The sequence below is a fragment of the Enhydra lutris genome, unplaced genomic scaffold, assembly GCF_002288905.1.
Source record: "Enhydra lutris kenyoni isolate GAN:26980312 unplaced genomic scaffold, ASM228890v2 scaffoldscaffold29, whole genome shotgun sequence".
NCBI classification, from domain to species: domain Eukaryota; kingdom Metazoa; phylum Chordata; class Mammalia; order Carnivora; family Mustelidae; genus Enhydra; species Enhydra lutris.
Genome location: NW_019154113.1, coordinates 17201405 through 17226974, shown reverse-complemented (window position 1 = coordinate 17226974; position 25570 = coordinate 17201405). Strand labels below are relative to the sequence as shown.

General features: G+C 54.5%; 1 protein-coding gene across 1 annotated transcript; it reads left to right on the top strand.

Moving 5' to 3' along the window:
- Positions 1-25540, top strand: LOC111152688 (kinesin family member 7). Its single transcript, XM_022511257.1, has 18 exons — positions 1-333; positions 2187-2387; positions 2772-3165; positions 3374-3926; positions 4449-4565; positions 5115-5342; positions 6085-6212; positions 6559-6674; positions 6852-7004; positions 8269-8471; positions 20156-20353; positions 20630-20755; positions 20884-21060; positions 22098-22313; positions 23008-23214; positions 24022-24220; positions 24318-24464; positions 24629-25540. The coding sequence occupies exons 1-18, from the start codon at positions 6-8 to the stop codon at positions 25000-25002; spliced, it is 4065 nt and encodes a 1354-aa protein (XP_022366965.1). The 5' UTR covers positions 1-5; the 3' UTR covers positions 25003-25540.
- The last annotated feature ends 30 nt before the right edge of the window (positions 25541-25570 follow it).

The window sequence follows — 25570 nt, the reverse complement described above, 5'->3', positions numbered from 1 at the left end:
GCACCATGGGGCTGGAGACCCAGAGGCTGCCGGCGGCCGAGGAGGCCCCAGTGAGGGTGGGCCTGCGCGTCCGCCCGCTGCTGCCCAAGGAGCTGCTGCACGGCCACCAGAGCTGCGTGACGGTCGAGCCCGAGCACGGCCGCGTCACCCTCGGTCGAGACCGCCACTTTGGCTTCCACGTGGTGCTGGATGAGGACGCCGGGCAGGAGGCCGTGTACCAGGCCTGCGTGCAGCCCCTCCTCGAGGCTTTCTTTGAGGGCTTCAATGCCACCGTCTTTGCCTACGGCCAGACAGGCTCCGGGAAGACGTACACCATGGGGGAGGCCAGTGTGGGTGAGTGACCGTCCTGGAGGCCCCAGCCGCGTTGACGGGCCTCCGTGTCTCTTAAACTTCTGCCTCTGCCATTCCCTGTTGAAGGTGGGAGTGCTGCGGGCCGAGGTTTCCTCCTCAGATCTGCCGCCCAGGGTGGGACCAGCCATGTCGGTAGAGTCTTCGGAGGTGGGGGCCTTGTGGTTCCACAGAAATGAGGCCACACTGTGTGGTTGTGGTGCTCTCAGCGGGAGGACAGGCAACAGAAGCCGGCTGTTGTCGGGATGGCTGTCGAGGGTCAGGAATCCGTGTTTGGGTCAGAGTCGTTGGAATGGGAACGGTCCTGGGAGAGCCGGGCTTTGCCCACCGCTGGGTAAGGGAACAAGCAGCTCGTGCGGCTCAGAAGCAGACTCTTGGGAGAGATGCTGTGGGGCCAGTTAAAGGAACTGCCCCCATTTTAAGTAACACAGACTGCTTTCTCTCTCTCTCTCTCTCTTTTTTTTTTTTTTTTAAGATTTTTAATTTATTTGACAAAGAGAGATCACAAGGAGGCAGAGAGGCAGGCAGAGAGAGAGAGGAGGAAGCAGGCTCCCCACTGAGCAGAGAGCCCGATGCGGGGCTCGATCCCAGGACCCTGAGATCATGACCTGAGCCAAAGGCAGAGGCTTAATCCACTGAGCCACGCAGGTGCCCCCAGACTATTTTCTCTTAGGTTATAAAAGTATCCATATTTGTCATGGAAAAATTAGGAAAACACAGAAAAACACAAGCACACACACAAAAATAACTTACTTGATGATTGCTTTTCAGCACTTAACAGCACTACCCTGTTAGCATTCCAGTTTTTTTCTCCTGAGGAAATTATTTTACCTTTAAAAAATGGGATTATATTATGCCCATTCTTTTATAACCTGCTTTTTTTTTTTTTTAAGAGTTTATTTATTTATTTGACAGAGAAAGAGACAGGGAGAGGGAACACAAACAGGGGGAGTGGGAGAGGGAGAAGCAGGCTTCCCGCAGAGCAGGGAGCCCCATGCAGGGCTCCATCCCAGGACCCCGGGATCATGACCTGAGCCAAAGGCAGACGCTTAACGACTGAGCCACCCAGGTGCCCCATTTTTTCTTTCCTTAACAACCTATCATAAACATTTCTCTTTATCATTAAATATTCTTCAAGCTAATTTTTTTAAAAGATTTTATTTATTTGACACAGAGAGATCACAAGCAGGCAGAGAGGCAGGCACAGAGAGAGGGGGAAGCAGGCTCCCTACTGAGCAGAGAGCCCTATGCGGGGCTCGATCCCAGGACCCTGAGACCAGACCCAAGCCGAAGGCAGAAGCTTTAATCCACTGAGCCACCCAGGTGCCTCGCTTCAAGCTAATTTTTTAATGGTGGCTTGGCATTCTATGGCATTCTATGGTGTATATAATTTATTTAACCAGATCCCCTCTTGGATCTTAGGACATTTGCATTTTTCTTTGAGTTATGCAGAGTGCTGAAGAGCCTCTTATTACTTCCTTGGGATAAATGTAGGCGGTCCTTTAGATAACTGAGCACAGATTATAATAACGAGCTCCCTGTCCCAGGGAGTAATCAAACCAGGGGTATCTGATGATCAGGCAGAGATGTAGTAGAGGGGATGCTTACATCATAAAAGGGGTTGGTGGTACCTTGAGAGGTTGCTTCCAACTCTGACATTCTGTAATTCTGCCTGACCTCCCTGGAGCATGGGCCGGCTCAGGCTACCCAGCCATCCTGGCCTCTGCTGCTGTCTTCATGCTGGAGCATCCGCCTCCAGTTGCTGGCAGGGGCCTCTGGGCCTTGAGCTCTGTCCGGCTGAAGGCATGGTGGCAGGAGGCTCTGTGATGTGTCCCCAGCTTCCCTTCATGAGGATGAGCAGGGCATCATCCCCCGGGCCATGGCTGAAGCCTTCAAGCTGATCGATGAGAATGACCTGCTGGACTGCCTCGTGCACGTGTCCTACCTGGAAGTGTATAAGGAAGAGTTCCGAGACCTGCTGGAGGTGGGCACTGCCAGCCGAGACATCCAGCTTCGGGAGGATGACCGGGGAAATGTTGGTGAGGAACTCCCGGGGCCTCCTCTGCTGGCAGTGGGGCTTCACCGGCTGAGGGGCAGTTCACCCATCTGCGAGGGGTACCTCCTAACTGGGGAACCCAAGCTCTGGAAGGTTTTGCCTTCCTGTCTCCTGTCTCCACTGAGTTCAGTGTATACGTCTGTACTCAGAGTGCAAGGCATTAAGGTGGGCTTGGGACAAGCTGGAGCCCCTCTGTCTGGGTCACGATGGGCAGGACCCCCCCCCCCCCTCCGGGGTTCAGTGGGCATGGGAAAGGGGCATCTGGGTCGGGAAAAACCATAGGGGGCCAGCCCTGCTCTGTCTGCCCTCCTGGACGGTCAGTCCCGGGCAGCCCCCGCCCTGGGCTCACCACCTTCCGTGCTTGCAGTGCTGTGTGGCGTGAAGGAGGTAGACGTGGAGGGCCTGGACGAGGTGCTGAGCCTCCTGGAGATGGGCAACGCAGCGCGGCACACGGGGGCCACACACCTCAACCGCCTGTCCAGCCGCTCACACACTGTCTTCACCGTGACCCTGGAGCAGCGGGGGCGCGCCCCCAGCCGCCTACCCCGACCCACCGCGGGCCAGCTGCTGGTCTCCAAGTTCCACTTCGTGGACCTGGCGGGCTCAGAGAGGGTGCTCAAGACGGGCAGCACAGGCGAGCGGCTCAAGGAGAGCATCCAGATCAACAGCAGCCTCCTGGCGCTGGGCAACGTCATCAGCGCCCTGGGTGACCCCCAGCGCCGCGGCAGCCACATCCCCTACCGGGACTCCAAGATCACCCGGTGAGGGCCCTGCGGCCAATGGCCCACGCGAGCAGGGGCCCCTCTCTCGAGCCGCTGGTGGGGAAAGGGGGGCGGGGTAGGGGGAGGCGAGTAGGGGATGGGTCCGGTCTGGCTTGCGGGGCGCGCCGCCCACCAGTCCGAGCTGCCGGCCCGCGGGGTCCGATTCGAGGTCCCGGGGCCCCTGACGCCGCCCACCTGGCGTCCTCAGGATCCTCAAAGACTCACTGGGCGGGAACGCCAAGACGGTGATGATCGCCTGCGTCAGTCCCTCCTCCTCCGACTTCGACGAGACCCTCAACACCCTCAACTACGCCAGCCGCGCCCAGAACATCCGCAACCGCGCCACCGTCAACTGGCGGCCCGAAACCGAGCGCGCCCCCGAGGAGGCGGTGGCCGGCACACGGGGGCCTCCGCGCCACCGCTCGGAGACGCGCATCATCCACCGCGGCCGGCGCGTCCCCTGCGCCGCCAACGCCCCCGCCCCTGCCGCCGCCGCGGCCGCTGCCGCCGCGCGTCTGGGCGCCGAGTGCGCGCGTTACCGGGCCCGCACCGACGCCGCCTACAGCCTCCTGCGCGAGCTGCAGGCCGAGCCAGGGCTGCCCGGCGCCGCGGCCCGCAAGGTGCGCGACTGGCTGTGCGCCGTCGAGGGCGAGCGCAGCGCCCTGAGCTCCGCTTCCGGGCCTGACAGCGGCATCGAGAGCGCCTCCGCCGAGGAGCAGGCCACGCAGGGGCCCGGCGGGCAGACGGTGGCCAAGGGCCAGGTGTGGCCCCGGGGAGGGAGGGAAGGGGAAGGAAGAGGTCTTCATCAAGCCAGCTGTGCCCCTGACCCGTGTCCATCGGCAGAGCCCATTCCCGATTTAGAGGCCCTTCTGCTGATCACCTCGATCGCATTCCCTACCCTCCCTGAGCCTCAGGCTCTCAGTCTGTGAAATGGGGCTAACGTTGGTATCTACCTTCTGGGGATGTTGTAAGGGCCGGAGGTGTATCAAGGGCCCAGCCCAGCACGCTGTGGAGCCTCAGTAGGTTGGTCCTAGTAATAGCGGTGATGATATTATTGTCAATAAAAGTATGATTAATGACAAGAGATGGCCCCAATAGCTTGGAGAGGGGACCACGGGCAGGGTGGGCTCTGGAGCCCCGATTGCCAGGCAGGGCCTGCAGCGGAGTAGCAAGTTGGACTAGGGGAGCCCCTGGCAGGGCAGAGGGAGGGCTGGTAAGTCCCAGAGAAAGGCAGGCTTGTCCTGCCAGCTCGTGCCCCTGAAGCCTCTCTCCTTGCCCCGTAGGACGAGGACGGGGCAGTGCAGGTCTTTGCACTGCAGAGCCAGGTGGCCCGGCTGGAGGAGGAGAACCGAGATTTTCTGGCCGCGCTGGAGGACGCCATGGAGCAGTACAAACTGCAGGTGGGTGGCGGGCTTCCTCCAGGGGAAACTGAGCCGAGTGTCTCTGCAGCAGAGGGAGTTAGCCAGGGCCGACTTCTGAGAGGGTGGGAAGAGATAGGGGAGGTGCAACTGGGCAAAAGCGTGGAGGTGAGGAACAGAATCGGTTGGGTGGGCGCGCGGCATGGCAGTGAGCGGGGATGAGAGGTGGGACTGGGGGGTCTGCGGGTTTGTCCCTGGAGTCAGGCCTTTTTGTCCCAAGGTAACTGAGTCAGCATTGCTGCTGGCGCCCTCTGGCGGCTGTGATTGGCATGGAAGTGGAGGATTGACACAGAGGGCGGGATAGGGCCTAATAGGATGGGGTGAGAATTTGACCCTGAACTAGTGCAGCGTGTGTTGGGGGTGTGCGGGGGCCCAAGAGGTGGTCAGAGATATTTGGCCCTTCTCGGTTTTAGCCCAGAGAGGGTGGGGTGGCCTCAGACCTGTTCTACAGGTTTCTGCACTTCTGCCAGTCAGCGTCCATGCACCCTCCGCATCCGCGTCTCCCATCAGCCCCGGGAACTTGTCTTCCAGAGCGACCGGCTGCGGGAGCAGCAGCAGGAGATGGCAGAGTTGCGGCTGCGGCTAGAACTGGTGCGGCCTGGCTGGGGGGCCCCAGGGCTCCTTCAGGGTCTGCCTCCTGGGTCCTTTGTGCCTCGGCCTCACACAGCCCCTCTGGGGGGTGCCCACAGCCACGCACTGGGCATGGTGCCTTCTGCCTGCCTTCCTGGAGACGAAGTTGGCCCTGAGAACTGGGGAGAGGTGAGGAGGTGGCGAGGCAGGCTGTCTCTTGAACTGGACAGGCTCAGACAGGGGAAGGGCAGTGCCGGGGAGTGTGCTGCTCACCCTGGGCTTTCCTGGGACCAGCTGTGAGATGCCCCTTTCCAGTGCCCCTACGGGAAGGGCCAAAATTTGGGTGACTCTGTCGGGCCTCTCAGAAGGATCTGCTGCCATTGGGCATTCCGGGGCTGGCTGGAGATTGTGGAGTGAGGAGGTTACAGAGGGGATTCTGGCTTCCGGCACTGGCTGGGAAGCTTGTATACCTCCAGAGATGGGGAGCTTATCACCTCTCATGCCACCCCTTTTGTCTTTGCAAGTATACTTTTCCAAAGGCCCTGATCTCCCTGAGCTTGTTCTCCTACTTATGACCTTTTGGACAGAGGCTGTTTCTGCGTCTTCCTCAAAGCTCTGAGTCATGTCCGCTGTAACAGCCCAAGGCACAGAGAGGGAGGGTGTGAATTTGGCAGGAGACTGTTATACACCCAGCACTCGGGCAGACTGCAGACTTGGGTGCCCATGGCCTGTATACAAAGGAAGGGCAGATTGTCACCTGAGGAGTCCCAGGCGCTGTGGGTGCCATGGGGGGAGAGGGGGAGCTCCTGCTCCAACTTGGGATGGGCGGCGGGGAGGGGAGGCATGGGGGGTGCAAAGACTGGTGATGGGAAATGACTGATGGAGGGTGCCCTGGAGGCTTCCTGTCCTGAGGCCATCAACACTCCCCTAGCAGGTGACAAATGGCAGAGAGGCGGGAGCCAAGGTGGAGGCAGACGGGCCCGGAAGCAGAAGCGGCTCATCCGCGGAGGAGGAGGAGGAGCAAGCGTTGGAGCCGCCGCGGACCCTGCACCTGCGCAGGTGAGTGGGACCCGGTGCCCACCTGACAGGAAGCAGCTCAGCGCCCAGGCTGGGCCCAGGAAGGATCCCGCTGGAGTCCTGGGCTGCCCTCACCTCCAGGTCCCGTTGGGAGGTACAGATGGGGGCAGTGGGCTTGGAACCCAGGGTTCTCACTGGGGTGAACGTGCTGTGGGGTTCACGGTTCCCAGCCTTCAAGGTGGCCCTCAGTGCCTCCAACAGCTCAGCCCCGGGCCTCAGTTCTCCCAGACTGCCACCCTGGGTTCCACTGATTGAGGGGACAGAAGGCCCAATGGCTTCTCTTCCTTCCTCGTGGGGAAGGGTACAGACTCCTGCTTCTGTCTTCCAGAAACGGGATCAGCAAGTGGAGCCAGAGGGTGGGGGCCCGCCCAGAGAGTCCACTCGACAGGAAGGGCCCAGAGCTTAACCTTGAGGAAGTAGGTGCAGCCATCCCAGGGCCCAGAGGTGAGCTGGGTCCGGGGCAGAGAGGGCTCTGACCCTCCCCTCCGTGGCCCTGCACTGCCCTCCTGGACGGTCCACGCCTCGTCCCTGGCTGTCTGGCCGCCCCTGCCCGGGGTGTGCCTCTTCCCTCCCCCACCTCCCCCTGTTGAGGCAGCGGCCTTGACAGTGGGCTTGTTACAGTCCGTGGCAGGAGCAAGGCCCTGGCTCGATCCCGTCAGACCCCAGCTGCCATGGCGTCTGAGTGGCGGCTGGCCCAAGCCCAGCAGAAGATCCGAGAACTGGCCATCAACATCCGCATGAAGGAGGAGCTCATTGGCGAGCTGGTCCGCACAGGTAAGGTGGTGGGCTCTTGGGTGGGGCTCCCACCTGAGGTTGGTTGGGAAGAGGGGCCAGATGGTTTAGGTTTGGTAACCAGCCAGCCTCTTCCAGCTGGAGGACCTTGAGCAAGTAGAATAGCGCCTTTGTGACTCGGTCTTCTCATCTGTAAGGTGGGGCTGGTAGTTGTACCTGTTTTATGGGTTGTTGAAGTGAGTTAATTCAGCTGGAGCGATTAGGTTGGTTCACATTACCTGGTGGTAGTAGCAGGAGTTGTATTTACTAGTAGCGTGCTGGGTTAGGCCCCGTGATGCACACGGACTCTCTTGGTCTCAGGGAGCAAACAGTGTCCCCAGATCACGCAGTCCGCCACCGGCGATGCATGTCAAGGGGCTGGGAACAGTGTGAGGTAGTGACCAGCTGAGCCTTTTTATTTTAATAGTTATATGTTTATTACAAAATGCCTTATGAAAAATTTCAAACCCACAGGGAGAGACTGGACCAGTGGGGCCCTTACCCACCACCCAGATTTAGCATTACGGGCTTTTCTCCGCATTCATCTCTCCCTTTTCTCTCTGCTGAGGGTTTCAAAGCAAATCCTTGGCATCTTGTCACTGGGTCCCCACACCTTTCGGTATGCCTCTTTTTGGACATTTTAACCGAAATGCTGTGAGCATGTCTAACGAAACTTACTGTCACCTGGATGCCCAAGGCATGGGCCCGTCCCCTCAGTTCCTCGGCAATGTGTGCAGACCACTGGTTTGCTGGAACCCAGCTCCCCATGTGTCCCACGTGCTGTGCATGCTTGTTAGGCCTCTGAAGTCTCCCTTCTAACTCCTTCTCACATGTCTCAAACCCCCCACCTCCCAACCCCTGTGTTCTGGGTTTGCCTATTTGCTTCCTTGTGGTGTTATTTAACTTGTTCCTCTGTCCTCAGATTTCCTGCAAAGGAAGTTAATTCTAGAGGCTTAATTATATGCAGGCCCAAGCTCTGTATTTGTTAGCATGTATTAGGTAAAACTAAAGCCAGTTTAATCCATAATAGCCCCGGATTGCTGTTATCAATAAGGCTCATTTAAAAAGCGAGCGATTTAAAAGAAAGTAGATTAAGTAAGTAACTCATGGTACCAGTGGAACCAGAGCTTGGCAAAACCCGTGCAGATGCCCATGACGGACAGCCGTCTGGAACCCTGCCCAGAGGAGCGAAGGGATGGTCCTCCCTGGTGGAGAGGGGGCAGCCTGTGCTGAGGAGCACGCCCTCCCCCCTATCCCTTTCTTCCAGGGAAGGCGGCCCAGGCCCTGAACCGCCAGCACAGCCAGCACATCCGGGAGCTGGAGCAGGAGGCAGAACAGGTGCGGGCTGAGCTGAGCGAAAGCCAGAGGCAGCTGCGGGAGCTCGAGGGCAAGGAGCCTCAGGACGCAGGCGAGCGCTCCCAGCTCCAGGAGTTCCGCAAGAGGGTCGCCGCCGCCCAGAGCCAGGTGCAGGTCAGTGTTGGGACCTTGGGGTGGTGGCTGGAGTCCTGGGATCGAGACACATGGGCCCTAGGGCCCAAGTTCATTGGAAGCCGTGGATGTTCAGGCCCTCGTGCCCCTGGCTTCTGGCTGCTTTGGTGAACTACCTCCCAGCCTCCCAGGGTGAGGCTGGTGTTCCACAAAAGTCGGCAGCCCTGGGGGAGGGGGCGTCAGCTCAGCTTTAAACACAGCAGGAGCAGGAAGGCTACTCCTGCTGGAGACCAGTGAGAGGGGAAAGGTGGGCATCGAAAGCAAGGTACCCCTTCCTCATGCCACCCTCCCCTCCCGGTTCCCTGGCCACTTACCTCTCTATTACATCTTCTCTCTGTCTTTCTACCCATCTATCCATATGTCTGTTTCATCCATACACCCGTTTATCATTTTGTTGGTTTGTAACCCCCTCTGGAGCTTCCCAGGGATAACCTGAAATGGGTCCCCACACTCGGAGGGCAGGGAGAAATGGAGAAAGAGACAGCCACTCCAAGTAGGAAGGTGGCAGGTTTACTAAGCACGGGAACTTGTCTTGGGTGCCCCTCTTTCTGCAGTGGGCTCTGAGCCATCAGCAAGGCGTCGGATTCACTTCAAGGTGGCTCTTTTCGTGGCTCTCTGGCTATCTTGGAGGCAGATGCCCCAGGAACAATGTAGGCACATGTAAGAGAGAATACAGAATAAGACACTGATTCCAAATTCCAAAATCAGTCACTGCTTTTTCTAAGAGCCCCATGATGTGAACCACTGACTTCTGAGTCCCCAAGGCTGGGGGTGGGATCACTCGGTGTTCACTTATGTTCTCGTGTGATTTAATAAAGCCCATGCGTCAGCAGACTCAGCTGTGAACACACCACAGTCTGTCTGGATAATGGCATAGGTGCCTCCTCGTGGAGTAACAGTGTCCCAGGCCATGCTGTTTTGGAGGATAGCTGTTCTCAACAGAGATATCAGTGTTCAGTAAGAACAGACTTTGTTGGCTATCCTCTAAGGCTTGCTGGATGAATTCAGTAAGGGCTTCTATGTGTGCTGTAACCACCGGGCCAGAGGAGGGAACCAAGATGGCGGCCACATCGTATTACTGGAAACAATGTCCACCTGGCATTGAGGAGACACAGGTTGGCCCCTTTAGGAAATTGGCCTGGTTGTGCATACCATGCATGTTGGCTGGGAGAACAGCACAGTCAGGTGTGTAAAGATGGACGGGGGTGGGATGTACCCAGCCCCCACCTTCTTCCCTTCCTCAATGGTGCGTATTCCGTTCCACATATAGTGCATTTCAGCAAGTCCAGCTTGTAGCAGGACAACAGAATCCCCGTGGAGATTGGATAGTTCCCTCTCACCTGGGGGTGTGAAGTCACTCACCCAACCTGATGGGACATCCCGAGGCAGGTTCTGGTAGATGATCCCTTTCCCAGGCATGATGGGGCTTGGTGTTCTCAGCAGCACAGCACCTTGCTCTTTGGGAAGAGTTGGGACCACGGCTGTTTCCCGTGACTTCTGTATCTTTACAGGATTGGGTGCCTTGCTGGGGTCCCCAGTCCGACATATGGGGCAACAGACCCTACTGGTTGATCAGCCAAATGTACGGAAGCCTAGGGCAATACTGTAGTCTACCCAGCTAGACTGGTCTTATCTGTTAATAGTTTAAACTGCTGGGGTTTTGGGGGTTTTTTTGGAAGTATATTTGACACACAATGTTACAGTAGTTTTAGGTGTACAACACAGTGATTTGACAAGTCTGTGCTTGTGCGGGGCTCACCACAAGTGCAGCTGTCGACTGTCACCACCCTACACTGTTCCAGTAGCACTGACTATGTTCCATATACTGTGCCTTTCATCCCCGTGATTTATTCATTCCCTAGCTGCAAGCTTGGACCTCCCACTCCCCTTCACCCATTCTACCAATTCTACCCATTCTCCTTCCTGCTAGCAGCCATCAGTTTGCTCTCTGTGCTGGTGGGTCTGCTTGTGACGTCTGTTTGTGCTGTTTGTTCATTTGTTCTTTAGATCCTGCATACTGGCAAAGATCATATAGTATTTGTCTTTTATTTCACTTAGCATAGTATTCTCTGGGTCCATCCATGTGGTTGCAAATGGCAAGATCTCATTCTTTTTTTAGGGCCGAATGATAGTCATTGTGTATATATACCACATCTTTATCCATTCATTTATCAGTGGACACTTGGGCTGTTTCCGTATCTTGGCTATTGTAAATAATGCTGCAGTGAGGGGCGCCTGGGCGGCTCAGTCAGTTAAGGACCTGCCTTCGGCTCAGGTCATGATCCCAGGGTCCTGGGATTGAGCTCCGCATCAGGCTGTCTGCTCAGCAAGGAGTCTGCCTCTCCCTCTGCCTCTCCCTTCTGCTTGTGCTTTCTCTTGCTCAGTCCCTCAAATAAATAAAATCTTTAAAAAATAATAATAATACTGCAATAAACATAGGGGTGCTTGTATCCTTTCAAATTAGCATTTCCATTTCCTTTAGGTAAATACTGATGACTGGATCATATGGTATTTCAGTTTTTTTTTTTTAAATAATGTATGCTACTTTTTAATTTTTTTTTTTGAGATTTTATTTATTTATTTGACAGACAGAGATCACAAGTAGGCAGAGAGGCAGGAGGAGAGAGAGAGGGGGAAGCAGGCTCCCTGTAGAGCAGAGAGCCCGATATGGGGCTTGATCCCAGGACCCTGAGATCATGACCTGAGCTGAAGGCAGAGGCTTAACCCACTGAGCCACCCAGGTGCCCCGGTATTTCTGTTTTTAATTTTTGTGGATCCTCTAGACTATCTTCCATAGTGGCTGCCCTGAATTGCATTCCCAGCAGCAGTTCATGAGGTTTCCTTCCCACCCACCACCCTCCACAACACGTGTTACTTCTCGTCTTTTTAATTCTAGCCATTCCAACAAGCACGAGGTGATACCTCACTGTGGTTCTGATTTACATTTCCCTGATGATGAGTGATGTTGAGCGTCTTTACGTTTGTGTGTTGGCTGTCTGGAAGTCTTCTTTAGAGGAATGTCTGTTCATGTCTTCTGTCCATTTTTAATTAGATTATTTGTCTTTTTGGTGTTGAGTTGTATAAGTTCTTCATATATTTTGGATACTAATCTCTCACTGGTTATGTCGTTTGCAAATATCTTCTCCCATTCCATAGGTTACCTTTTGTTCTGCTGATGGTTTCCTTGCTGTGCAGAAGCTTTTTATTTTGACGTGGCCCCAACTTTATTTCTTTGTCTATTTCCCTTGCCTCAGGGGCCTAGCTGGAAAAAAGTTTCTACAGCTGATGTCAGAGAAGTTACTGCCTGTGCTCCCTTCTGTGATTTTTATGGTTTCAGGTCTCACATTTAGGTCCTTAACCCATTTTGAGTTTATTTTTGTGTGTGGTGTAAAAAAGTGGTCCAGTTTCATTCTTTTTCATGTAGTTGTCCAGTTTTCCCAACACCATTTGTTGAAGAGATTGTCTTTTTCCCATTGGATAGTCTTGCCTCCTTTGTAAAAAATTAATTAACCCCATAAGCGTGGTTTATTTCTGGGCTTTCTATTCTGTTTTGTTGATCCATGTGTCTTTTTATTTATTTATTTATTTGACAGAGATCACAAGTAGGCAGAGAGACAGGCAGAGAGAGAGAGGAGGAGGCAGGCTCCCCGCAGAGCAGAGAAGAGAGCCCGATGTGGGACTCGATCCCAGGACCCTGAGATCATGACCTGAGCCGAAGGCAGAGGCTTTAACCCACCCAGGTGCCCCTCCAAATCCATTTTGGAAAGCTTCCAAATCCATTCGAGGAGGCCAGCACTACCCTGATACTAAAACCAGATAAAGACGCTACCAAAAAAGGAACCACAGGCCAGTATCTCTGATGAGCATAGATGCAAAAATCCTCAACAAAATACTAGTGAACCGAATCCAACAACACATTAAAAGAAAAATCATTCACCACAATCAAGTGGGATTTATTCCCAGGATGCAGGGAGGGGTGGTTCAATATTTGCAGATCAATCCATGTGCTACATCACATCAGTACGAGGAAGGATAAAAACCATAGGATCATTTCAACAAATACAGCAAAAGCACTTGACAGACTACAACGTCCATCCACAATAAAAACCCTCAACAAGGGGCGCCTGGGTGGCTCAGTGGGTTAAAGCCTCTGCCTTCGGCTCGGGTCATGATCCCAGGGTCCTGGGATCGAGCCCCGCATCGGGCTCTCTGCTCAGCGGGGAGCCTGCTTCCTCCTCTCTCTCTGCCTGCCTCTCCACCTACTTGTGATCTCTGTCAAATAAATAAATAAAATCTTAAAAAAAAAAAAAAAACCCTCAACAAAAGTAGGTTCAGAGGGAACAAACCTCAACATAATGAAGGCCACAGATGATAAACCCGCAGCCAACACCACACTCAACTGTGAGAAACTGAGAGCTGTCTCCCTGAGGTCAGGAACAAGGCAATGGTGTCCACTCTCCCCACTTTTATTCAACACAGTACGGGAAATCTTGCCCCCAGCAATCAGACAACACAAAGAAATAAAATGCAGCCAAATTGGTAAGAAAGAAGTAAAACTGTCACTATATGCAGATGACATACTAGATACAGAAAACCCTAAAGACTGCAACCAAAGAAACTGCTAGAACTGATAAATGAATTCAGTAAAGTTGCAGGATACAAAATCAAGGAACAGAAATCTGTTGCAGCTCTTCACACTAATAATAAAGTAGCAGGAAGAGAAATTAAGAAAATAATTCAAAATATCTAGGAATAAACCTAACCAAAGAGGTAAAAGGCTTGTAATCTGAAAATCATAAAACACTGATGAAAGACACAGAAGATGACACAAATGGAAAGACAGACCATGCTCACAGACTGGATGAGCAAATGTTAAAATGTCTGTTCCAGGGGCGCCTGGGTGGCTCAGTGGGTTAAGCCTCTGCCTTCAGCTCAGGTCATGATCTCAGGGTCCTGGGATCGAGCCCCACATAGGGCTCTCTGCTCAACGGGGAGCCTGCTCCCCCCACCACCGCCTGCCTCTCTGCCTACTTGTGATCTCTGTCAAATAAATAAAATCTTTAAAATAAAATCTTTTTAAAAAATGGATTTGGAATAGTTTGAGAGCAATGGGTATTAACACTTCTCTAAATGTTCAGTTGAGGGCGCCTGGGTGGCTCAGTGGGTTAAAGCCTCTGCCTTCGGCTCAGGTCTTGGTCCCAGGGTCCTGGGATCCAACCCCACACTGGGCTCTCTGCTCAGCGGGGAGCCTGCTTCTCCCTCTCTCTCTGCCTGCCTCTCTGCCTACTTATGATCTCTGTCTGTCAAATAAATAAATCTTTAAAAAAAAAAATGTTCAGTTGAGAGGAGCCTGGGTGGCTCAGTCAGTTAAGTGTCTGACTCTTGATTTTGGCTCAGGGCATGATCTCGGGGTCCTGGGATCAGGCCCCGTGTTGGTCTCCCCACTCAGTGGGGAGTCTGCTTGATTCCCTCCCCCTTTGCCCTTCCCCCTGCTTGTGCTTTCTCCCTAAAATAAAATCTTTAAAAATAAATAAACATTTGGTAGAATTCACCTATGAAGCCATCTGGTCCTGAACTTTTGTTGGTTGGGAGTTTTTGTTGTTGTTGGTGGTGTTTTTTTGTTTTTTGTTTTTTTTTTATTACCAATGTAGTTTCATTGCTGATAATTGGTTTGTTCAAATTTTCTATTCCCAGTTCAGTTTTTGGAGGTTATATTTCTAGGAATTTTTCCATTTCTCCTAGGTTGTTCAGTTTGTTGGCGTATCATTTTTCATAATATTCTTACAGTCCTTTGTATTTCTGTGCTGTCGGTTGTTATTTTGCTTTCATTTCTGATTTTGTTTGTGTCTTTCCTCTCTCATTTTTTTTTTTTTGATAGGATCGGCTAAAGCGTTATCAATTTCATTGATCTTTTCAAGGAACCAGCTCCTGGTTTCATCGATCTGTTCTATGGTTTCTTTAGTTTCTATATCATTTATTTCTTCTCTGATTGTTCTTGTTTCCTTCCTTCCGCTGGATTTGGGTTTTGTTGTTCTTTTTCTAGCTCCTTTAGGTATAAGGTTAGCTTTTTGTGAAATTCCTCTTGCTTCTTGAGGTCAGCCTGTGTTGCTACAAACTTCCTTCTTAGAACCACTTTCGTTGCATCCCAAAGATTTTGGAGTGTCGTGTTTTCAGTTTCCTTTGTCTCTGTGTATGTTTTGGTTTCCTCTTTGAGTTCTCGGTTGACCCCTTCACTGCCTCGTAGCATGTTTAACATCATGTACTTGTGTTCTTTCCATATTTTTTCTTGTGGTTGATTTCTAGTTTCACAGTGTTGTGACCAGAGAGGGTGCACAGGATATGACTTTGATCTTTTTGAATTTGTTGAGATTTGTTTTGTGTCCCAATATATGCTCTATTCTGGTGAGTGTTCCGTGTGCACTCGAACGTCTATCCTGTTGTTTTAGGATGGAATGTTCTGGATATGTCTGTAAGATCCATCCTGGTCCAGTGTGTCATTCAGAGCTGCTGTCTCCTTGTTGATTTTTCTGTTTGGATGATCTGTCCATGGATGTAAATGGCCTGGTAAAGTCTCCTACTATTATTGTATTAGTATCGATTGCATAAATATTTACAGTTGTTCTATCTTCTATCTTATCTATCTCCAATTTTTGTTGGATTGTCCCCTTAACGATTGTATAGTGTCCTTTCTTGTTACGGGCTTTGTTTGAAAGTCCATTTTGCCCCGTGTCAGTGCTGCTACCCGGGCTGTCTTCACAGCCATTTGCATGATGAATGGTCTCCATCCCCTCACTTTCCATCTGCAGGTGACTTTCAGTCTGAAACGTGTCGCTTGTAGGCAGCACATAGATCAGTCTTATTTTTTTTATCCATCCCGTCACCCTGTGTGTTTTGATTGGAGCATTTAGTCAATTTCATTCCAAGTAATTACTGATAGGTATGTACTTATTGCCATTTTGTTACTTATCTCATGGTGTTTTTGTAGTTCCTCTTGGTTCCTTTATTCTCTTGCTCTCCTTGCACGGTTTGGTGGCTTTCTTTAATGATATACTTGGATTCCTTCCTCTTTATTTTTTGCGTATCTGTTACTGGTTTTTGATTTGCGGTTACCAATACATTTGTGTATTATATTCTCTGTACGTAGCATTCTATCTTCAGTTGAGGGCGAGTTGAGTTTAAACCCATTCTTTACTCCCTGCCCTCCACATTTTAGGTATATGATGTCATACTTGACATCCTCTGAAGAGTCTCTTCACTGATTTTTACAAATAAACTGATTTTTACGCTTTTGTGCTTGCTACTTTTTTTACTCTTACTTAACGGTCTTTCCACTCAGAGCCACGTTTAACATTTCTTGCAAGGCTGGTTTAGTGGTCATGAGCTCCTTTAGCTTTTGTTTGGGAAATTCATTATTACTCCTATTTTAGGAGGCCACTTTTTTCTGACCTGCAAAGTTTCTGCTGAAAAATCCATTGTACGTAACTGTTTTCTCTTCACTGCTTTTATTATTTTTTAAATTTTATTTATTTTTTTTAAGATTTTATTTATTTGAGAGAGAGCGAGCAAGAGTGAGAGAGAACATGAATTGGGGTAGAAGCAGAGGAAGGAGAAGCAGGCTCTCTGCTGAGCAGGGAACCAGATGTGGGGCTCGATCCTGGGACTCAGGGACCACGACCTGAGCCGAAGGTGGATGCTTAACTGACTGAGCGACCCAGGTGCCCCTCTTAACTTTTTAAAATTCTCTCTTTATCACTATTTTTTTGCTGTTTTAATTACTAAATGTCTTAGTTTGGGCCTCCTTGGGTTAATTTTGTTGGGGGAGTTTCTGTACCTCCTGGATCTGGATCTGTTTCCTTCCCCAGATGATGGAAGTTTTCAGCTATTATTTCTTGAAATAAATTTTCTGCCCTCTTTTCTTCCTCTTCTTCTGGATCCTTATAACACAAATGTTACTACACTGGAGGGAGTCACTGAGTTCCCTAAGTCTCTTCTCATTTTGCATATTTTTTTCCCTCTCACCTGCTTGCCTTGATTACTTTCCATTACTCTGTCCTCCATTCTTCTACTTATTCTCTCTAGTGTCTTTTCCATTTCATTTATTCTATTCTCTGGTTCTTCTTTAATCTCTTTGTCGAGGGTCTCACTGATGTCTGTCAGTCTTTTCTCAAGTCCAGTGAGTATCTTTATTATTTAAATTTATTATTTATATTATATTAATTATTATATATTATATGTATAATATAACTATATTAATAGTGAGCTATTTGTTATTATTTAAATTTAAATCTTTATTATTTAAATTCTCTATCAGGCATGTTACTTATCTCTGTTTCACTTTGGTCTTTTGCTGATTTTTGTCCTGTTCTTACATTTGGGGCATATTCCTCTGCCTCCTCATTTTGTCTAACTCTGTGTCTGTTTCTGTGTGTTCAGAAAGTTAGCTACAGCTCCTGCTCTTGAAATCAGTGCCCTTATGGTGAAGAGGTCCCATAGTGCCTGCAGTGCAGTGTCCCCTGTCGCCCAGAACCTGACCAGATGTCTGCCCCCAGCCCACCCACTGATGGGACTGCAGTCTGGTGTGTGTGGTCACAGGTCCCTCTCCTTGGTGTCAAGAGTCACTTTGGAGTGGTGCTGCCTCCCGTCGGGGCTGTTTGCACACTGCCACACTTGTGGCCCAGGTTTGGATGGGCTCCTCCAAGAGCGGATTAAAGGGGGCAGAGATGCGACCTGCATAGGGACAGGGCATCCAGTTTTAGCAAGGTTTGCAGACTGGTCCTCTGATGACCGGGAACCTGCCACCATGCCTGGGACCAACTGCGGGGCTGGAGAAGGTGGATCTGTAAAGCATGGGGCACAGAGTGTTTGTAAGGTTTGCGGCCTTCTTCTGGGGGAGGATTCCTGTCTTGCTGGGACTCCGGCAGGCCTGGCTGCAGGGCCCAGATCCACTTGAGCATGGTGGGATGGGATGGGGCTCAGTATGCATAAGTTGAGTAGTAAATGTTGGTGCTGCCTGGTTCCTGCAGATGGCCGAGCACTGATGCTGGGGGCAGAAGAGGGGGAGGGTGCCTTCCAGCTCCTCTGTTCCTGGAGGAGTCTCCCAGTGACCTCTGTCCCTCCAGAACACCTCTGAGATGAGTGAATTACTCTCCCTCTCATTTGCACCAGGCATTTTTTCAAACCCCTGCTTCTGTGCGGTATCTCCTTGGCTCATGTGTTGTGCTGTCTCTGTAAGGGCAGGGACTTGACTTCCTGCCGCCCTCGGGGCTCTCCCCTGAGCTGAGCCTGCTGAATTTTATAGTTCCAGGCTTTAAATATGCTAGTTGCTAGTTGTAAGAACTCTGAAAATTTGGCCCCTCTGGTTTTCAAAGCCAAATGCTATGGTGGTTGTCTCCTGTGGTGGCTCCCTGGTGTAAGGGTTTCCCTCCCTTCTTTACTTCCTTGGCATCTGTCCCTCCCATGGACAGTCCTGTGGTCCACTTAGCTCCCCACACCTCTGCCCTTCCCTCCCTTTTCGATGCATTTTGTTGTGGAGTTTGATCTGCCATCCTTGGGTCATTTTCTGGGTCTTTTGGACCAATGTGAATGTTACGTAGTTGTACCCTGGGATGAGGCGAGCCTAAGGTCCTGCCCCTCCCCAGTCTTCCCACACCTCTCCTGCAACTTCCTGTATCCGTTCGGCTTTCATTGCGGCCATCTAGCCGAGAATCACTGTCCGCATACCCGCACTCGTACCCTTCATCTTCCGGAAGCTCTGGATGGGACTTGGGGCAAGGAAACTGACAGCAGTTTGCAGAAGGTCTCCCCCACTTTTTTCTTTAGTCTCTGTGAGCAGGGCTTTGGAAGATACAAATTTAAAGGGCAGAGAAAGAGTGCAAGTTTTCTTCTAGGAGTTTTGGGGTGATTGCTCTTTAAATTTTTGCCTTTGTTTGGGGAGCCTTGGTGGCTCAGTCGGTGAAGCGTCTGCCTTCTGCTCAGAGTCCTGGGATCGAGTCCCACATCAGGCACCTTGCTCAACCAGGAGTCTGCTGCCCTGCCTGCTGCTCCCCCTGCTTCTGTGCTCGCTCGCACTCTCTCTCTCTCAAAATCTTAAAAAAAATAAATTTTTCCTTTGTGCCGGGGCATGGGCCACATTGTCCGTTTCCTCCTCAATTACCACAACGTTCTCCTCTTCATTCAGATCACCTCCTTAGAGAGCCCTTCTCTTAGCATCTGAACCAGGCTTTGTCACAAGCCCAGATGTCAACCGGAGGTGTCTTGTGCCCTCGTCCTCATAACTTGCTTATTATTCTGCTCTCCCACTTTGTCCACCAGCTCAGAAAGCAGCAGACTGGGGGACATTCCCGCGTCCGTCTCTAATCTCAGCTCTTCTAACTCTAACTCAGGCCAAGGCCTCTGGCTGGGCCTCAGTAGCCACATGAATTGCCCACAGTCAAGGCCAACCCACTGCACAGCCTTGCCTTTTGCTTCCTTGCCCCAGCCCACAGTCCCCTAAATCAGCCAGCATCTTCAGGGTGCCCCTGTCCTCCCGCGGCCATCCATGAGCGTCTGACATAGGGGCCGCCCCTCCCTGCCACACACACACAGCTCTGTGACCAGCTCAGGATTTCCCCTGATGCCTTTTTCCCCAAGGTCCATTCCTTCAATGGTAATCTCCTTGGGAGCTTCCTAGATATAATCTTAAATCGGTCCCCGCATCTGGAGGGCAGGGAGAGACCAAAGAGGCACCTACTCCAGGTTGGAAGGTGGCAGGTTTAATAAGCAAAGGGAATTTATTGACAAAGCTTGTCTTCGGCGGATCCCCATGCCCACCTGCTACATCTTAAAAGTTTATCAAGAGGCCTTCACTGGGTTCTGTCTTAGGAACCGTGCAGCGTTCCCAGCTCCTCGTCACTGTCTCAAGGCCATGTCTCCGGAGCCCCCTGTGAGAGCGGGAAAGGCAGGCAGAACCCACATTCCAAGGACAAGGGAGGGGGTGAGGCGCCTCTGATCACCCAGGTCCAGCCCATGGGTCAACCAGTGATCACGTCTTTCGATGATCTTCCCCAGCACTTTTGGTCACAGTGGATGTGACCCACTGTCCGTTTATCCGTCTGTCCATTTGTCTTTCTCTTGCCTTTTTTTGATGCTGCATTATCTCTTCATCCTGTTTTTTTACCCTTCTGTGATCCCATCCATCCATCTGTCCACCCACCCTTCCATCCATCCATCTGTCCAGCTGGCTATCCCTCTTTCCTTCCTTTTCTCAGTTCTGGTGTCTGGGAGACACTTAGTAGAATGATAGGGAGTGCAGGCTCTGGGACCCGACTGCTTGGGTTTGAATCCCACCTCTGCTGTTTACTAGCTGCGTGTCCTTACTCAGGTTTCCTGACCTGTTGGTGCCTCAGTTTCCTAAGCTGTAAAGTAGGCATAATGGTAATCCTGCTTTTCCAGGGGCAGGTCAGGATCTCTTGACGCAGAATACTTGCCGGGTGCCTGGTCCCTAGTTACCGTCAGACTGCCCCCCATCGCCAGTCTGATGTCCTGGGTCCATGAACCCTGCCCCCGCGCGTGTGTCCCCCTCTGTCCGCCCCTCTATCACTTCCCCGGCCTTGGGTCCTGCCCATCTCGGTGGAGTGTCTGGCGTGGGGTGGGCGGGCGGCGGCCCAGCGGAGGCTGTGTCGGTCCAGGTGCTGAAGGAGAGGAAGCAGGCGACGGAGCGGCTGGCGTCGCTGTCGGCGCAGCGAGAGAAGCGGCTGCAGGAGCTCGAGCGGCACGTGCAGCTCATGCGGCAACAGCAGGGGCAGCTGCAGCGGCGGCTGCGCGAGGAGACGGAGCAGAAGCGGCGCCTGGAGACCGAGATGAACAAGCGGCAGCACCGCGTCCAGGTTGGGCTCCCGGCGGGGGCAGCAGGCTACGTCTGGGGGAGGCCCCCCTTGCACCTGGGGCTGTGTGACGTCCCGAGTGGGTCGCTTGGCCTCCCTGAGTGTGTCCTCCGGCAGAGGGGAGGGCAGAGGCGGGCTGTGCGTGGAGCGGGACCCCGTGAGATACGGGGTGGCGAGCCTGTCCCCACAGGGACTTTGGGGAGCCCAGGCAGCTCTTGGAGAGACCCGGCGCGACCCCCACTGCCCCGCCGCTGAGCCGCTTGCCTGGTGCGTCCCCAGGAGCTGGAGCGGAGGCACGAGCAGCAGCAGAAGATCCTGAAGATCAAGACGGAAGAGATCGCGGCCTTCCAGCGGAAGCGGCGCAGCGGCAGCAACGGCTCCGTGGTCAGCCTGGAGCAGCAGCAGGTTGGGGGGGGCGCTGCGCCCATGGTGGGGAGTGGGGGGGCCGTTCTCCCCACTCTGACCCTGGGCAGCCGCCCACCAGCCCCATTCCAGAGCTGAGTTTCCCTCCCCGGCACCCCACCCTCCCCCAGAAGATTGAGGAGCAAAAGAGGTGGCTGGATCAGGAGATGGAGAAGGTCCTGCAGCAGCGGCGGGCCCTGGAGGAGCTGGGGGAAGAGCTCCACAAGCGGGAGGCCATCCTGGCCAAGAAGGAGGCCCTGATGCAGGAGAAGACGGGGCTGGAGAGCAAACGCCTGAGGTCCAGCCAGGTGAGATCCCGCCAGGTGAGGTCCGGCCAGGTGAGGTCCTCCCAGGAGAGACCTGGCAGCTGGGTTTCTGCTAGGTGAGGTTCTGCCAGGTGAGATTCCAATAAGTGGTTCCTTCCAGTTGCGGTCCCTCTGCCAGCGGACAATAATCCCGCCAGGTGAGGTCTAGACAGGTGAGCTGCTTCTGGGTGGTGTCCCTGCCAGGTCAGTCCCAGCCATGTGATGCTTTGTCCTATGAGACTACAGGCTGTGGGCCCCTGGGGCCTCGGGGGCATTAGGGTGTTTACGCTGCAGGCTCTGATGTGCGGGCAGAAGACGCTGGTCGGGGCTATGCGGGCAGAACGGGGACTGGAAGGTGGAGAAACGGGGGACGGCCGAGAACCAGCCCTCCCTGGCGCTGGAGGCGGAGAGACCTGGGCACGTGGCCCACCCTGCCTCTCTCCACCCCATATCATGGCTTCCTCCTAAATAAGACCTTCTGAGCCAGTTTCCACCTCAAGTCGAGCAGAGTTGAGCGGGAGCCCCATGTTGCCACGCAGATGGCAAGGGGGTGTGTCAAACACAGAACCAGAGCCTGGGCCAGGAGCCGGTGCCCCGGCGAGGTCCCCGTAGGGCTCCCGACCCGTTGATGCTGTCACAGAGCACTCTGGAGGCCAGGAGCTCTCAGGGCACTGCTGGATCGTCCAGAACTTCCCTGTGCTCGCAGAGTCCTCTCTTCCTCCCACACCGGGCTCCTGGAAGGGCCTGCTTTCTTTTGGTCCATGTCGTCCTCTTTTTTCCAGTATCTTTTCCCGTGCTTGTCTGTGTCCCGGGCCATCCCTGGGGCCAGCCCCTCCTCTGAGGCCCCCTCCCTGAGCCCCCGCAGGACGGAGAGCCAGGCCTGCCCACTGAGCAGTGCTCCTGGCTGGCAGGCCTCTTGAGGGAAGCGCCAGCGGCCTCCTTTGCCTCCCTGGGTGGGGCTGGGCCCCTGGTGTCCACCCGCTCCCGGGTGGGTGGACGGGGCCCGCTCCCTCCCTGACCCCTGGCGATGCCGCCCCCAGGCCCTCAGCGAGGACATCGTGCGCGTGTCCAGCCGGCTGGAGCACCTGGAGAAGGAGCTGTCGGAGAAGAGCGGGCAGCTGCGGCAGGGCAGCGCCCAGAGCCAGCAGCGCCTGCGCGGGGAGATCGACGCCCTGCGCCAGGAGAAGGACTCGCTGCTGAAGCAGCGCCTGGACATCGACGGCAAGCTGAGGCGGGGCAGCCTGCTGTCGCCCGAGGTAAGCCCCACGGCTGGGCTTCCCTGGTCCCTCATCCGTCCGTGCTCCGTGGCCCGGCCCGGTGCTGGGCCCTGCTGCTCCCCAAATGTGCTTTTCCCGCCAGTGAGACCCAGAGGGGTGTGGCGGCCAGGGGGATGCTGGCCTGGCCCTGCTGCCAGCTCTGGCCCCCTAGGCTGGGACACACGGGCCGGGGCCTCGAGGTTCCTGCCCAGGGGGACCCTGGGTGCACCCCGCGTCCTATGCAGTGTCTGCCGCATGTCTCATGGCCAGGCTCCCCGGGTGGGAAGGAGTGTCAGCAGCATAGCCCCGCACCACGCGGCCAGTCCCTGAGCAGCAGGGAGAGCCTTGCTCAGCCCCACAGACCCACTGGTGCCTCCGCGGCAATCCTGCCACACCTGCCCTTCCGTGTAGAGTGTTCTCGGCTTCCTGGTGTAGATGGCGGGAGAGGCAGGCAGTCTGCTGTGGAAAGCGGCTTCTCAGAGTCCTGGCGGTCCCCCAGGGTCAAGGCTGGAAACTGCCTGTCCCTGCCATACGGGGTGGGGACTCTTCCTGACGTGCTGACTGCCTGCTCGGGACGAGGGGACGTGCTGTCTCCCCTGTGGCCGGGTGCCGGCACTGTCGGCCCAGGTCTGTCACTTGGGGAGTGGGCGCGAGAATCCAGGCCTCCCCCTGCACACGGGCCTGTGTCCCACAGGAGGAGCGGACGCTGTTCCAGCTGGACGAGGCCATCGAGGCCCTGGACGCGGCCATCGAGTACAAGAACGAGGCCATCACGTGCCGCCAGCGGGTGCTGCGGGCTTCGGCCTCCTTGCTGTCCCAGTGTGAGATGAACCTCATGGCCAAGCTCAGCTACCTCTCGTCCTCAGAGACCAGAGCCCTGCTCTGCAAGTATTTTGACAAGGTGGGTCACTGGCTCCCAGGCCTCCTGTCGCCGCCTTCTGGTGCTTGCTTGGAGGGGGGCGGCAGGGGCGTCTGATGGCAGCTGCAGAGAAGGCCCTGTTTCCTCCCAAGTGCGGGGACAGAATCAGGGCTAACTCGTCTCCAGGACTGCCTCAGATTCTCCTTCCTAAAACCTTTCTTAGTGAAAGTAAGACCCAGTCCTCTCCTCACTTTGCCCCTGTCCATTGGTCCCTTCAGTGTACCCATTGGATCAGTGGTTCTCAGCAGGGAGGGTTTTGCCCCCAGGGGACATCTGGCCATGTCTGGAGAGGCTTCCATTCACCACCGCAGTGGGGGTGGGGGTCAAGGGATGCTGCTGACTCCCCTACAACCTACCAGACAGACACCTACAACCACACATTTTCTGCCTACCATGCCAGTAGTGCCAGGGTTGAGAAATCCTGTCCACAGGAGATCCCACCACTCGAGGCTCTTCTTGGGCGCTTAGGAGCATGTGACAAGGGAGGAAGGAGGTTGAGGCAGGGACAGAAAATAATCTGGTTACAAAAATCTGGTTAAAAAAAGCGCGGACTCTTTTTTTGTCATTGGGCCATCACTGCCTAGAAGACTGTCCAGGTGTCCGAGGCCCTGTCTTGGCTCAGCAGGACCCCCTGGCGGTTTCCTGGTGACCTTCACCGTGGGGCGGCGGTGGTGGCGAGTTGGCCGAATCCCCCTGTCGCGTCTTCCCCCATCCCTCCCCCACCGCGGGCACCATCTGGGGAAGGGAGCCGCCAGGGCCAGGGGCCAAGCGTGTCTGGGTTTGGGACAGGTCGTGACGCTCCGGGAAGAGCAACACCAGCAGCAGATTGCTTTCTCCGAGCTGGAGATGCAGCTGGAGGAGCAGCAGAGGCTGGTCTACTGGCTGGAGGTGGCGCTGGAGCGGCAGCGCCTGGAGATGGACCGCCAGCTGACCCTGCAGCAGAAGGAGCACGAGCAGAGTGTGCAGCTGCTGCTGCAGCAGAGCCGAGGTGAGGGCCCCGCCCCTCCCGCCGGCCCCGCCCCTCCCGCCGGCCCCGCCCAGCCCGCGGCCCCTCACCCCTCCGGCTCTGGGTGTGCCCCCTGCAGATCACCTCGGGGAGGGGCTAGCGGACAGCAAGAGGCACTACGAGAGCCGGATTCAAGCCCTGGAGAAGGAGCTGGGCCGCCACATGTGGATGAACCAGGAACTGAAGCAGAAACTCGGTAGCTGGAGCGCCGCCGGCCCGAGCAGGGGTAATTCTCCCCCGAACCAGCGAGCGGCCCCCGTTTCCCCGCTTTTTGCCGTGTCGGGCTGAGGCCTGCGGGGAGCTGGGAAGCCGCGCTAACCTCAGGTTTTCAGGGGCGGGTCACACGTCGCTCACGGTCTCCGGCTCTGACAACAGCGCCCTCACTCCCAGTGCCAGGTGCGGAGAAGAGGACGCTGTGCCTGGAGAGCAGACCGCCCCCCGGGACCGAAGAGGAGCTCCCCGCCGCGCCCGAGCTGCTCCGGCCACAGGCCCTCCCCGACGGTGCCCCCCGCGCCCGGGAAGAGGTGCGGGACTTGGTCCGGGCCCCGCTCCCGCTGACGTGGAAACGGTCGAGCCTGTGCGGTGAGGAGCAGGGCTCGGTGGAGGAGGCGCGGCCGCGAGAGGCCCCCGAGCCCCTGGCAGGGCGGGTGCTCCCCGGCGCGGAGGTGGCTCTGCCCTGGAACTTTGGGGCCCTGGCCAAAGCCCGGCGGGACCTGCGCAGAGCCAGCCCGGGAATGATTGACGTCAGGAAAAACCCCCTGTAGGCTCATGGGCAGAGCCCGCCTTGGGGCGGGGGACAACCCTCTGAGCCCCCTGCGCAGTCCCGCTGCCTGCCTCTGCTTCTGGGAAGGACAGTCTTGATTTTCCCACCGCAGATCCAGGTCCTGATCTTGACCCAATTGGAGTCTACAAATTCCGACTACAGCCCAAATGAATGGGACTCAATTTTTTAAATATGCAGACTGATGCCCCCTTTTTCCTTTGAGCTGTGGTACCATATTGCCATCTTTTGGCTTGAGAGTTTGCAAAAGGCACTTCTGGCCTCAAGCCTGTGTCTGTGTGCCTGTCGTTCCGGGGTTCAGCCAGCGCCAGACCCAGAACCCTCAGTGGCATCGGGGTAGGGTTTTAAATGGTCTTAGGTTTATGGTGGGAATGGGGAAGCTTTGCCTATTTTTAGAGTTTTGTAAAACCATGTTATAATAAATGAGTGTCTCTGAAAGGAGAAATAGGAGTTTGACTTAGTTTCACCTACAAGACAAGAGAATTTGATCTGAGGACATGACAGGCTTGAAAGCATGTCAGACCCCTGAGCCAGGGCCAAGTGAGAGCTGC

Excerpts from the sequence above, each read along its gene's own strand:
- LOC111152688 (XM_022511257.1), top strand. The coding sequence starts at position 6 with ATGGGGCTGGAGACCCAGAGGCTGCCGGCGGCCGAGGAGGCCCCAGTG. Across the intron at positions 5,343-6,084 it reads GCCCTGAGAACTGGGGAGAG|CAGGTGACAAATGGCAGAGA; the intron begins GTGAGGAGGTGG and ends ACACTCCCCTAG. Across the intron at positions 20,354-20,629 it reads AGCGGCAGCACCGCGTCCAG|GAGCTGGAGCGGAGGCACGA; the intron begins GTTGGGCTCCCG and ends GTGCGTCCCCAG.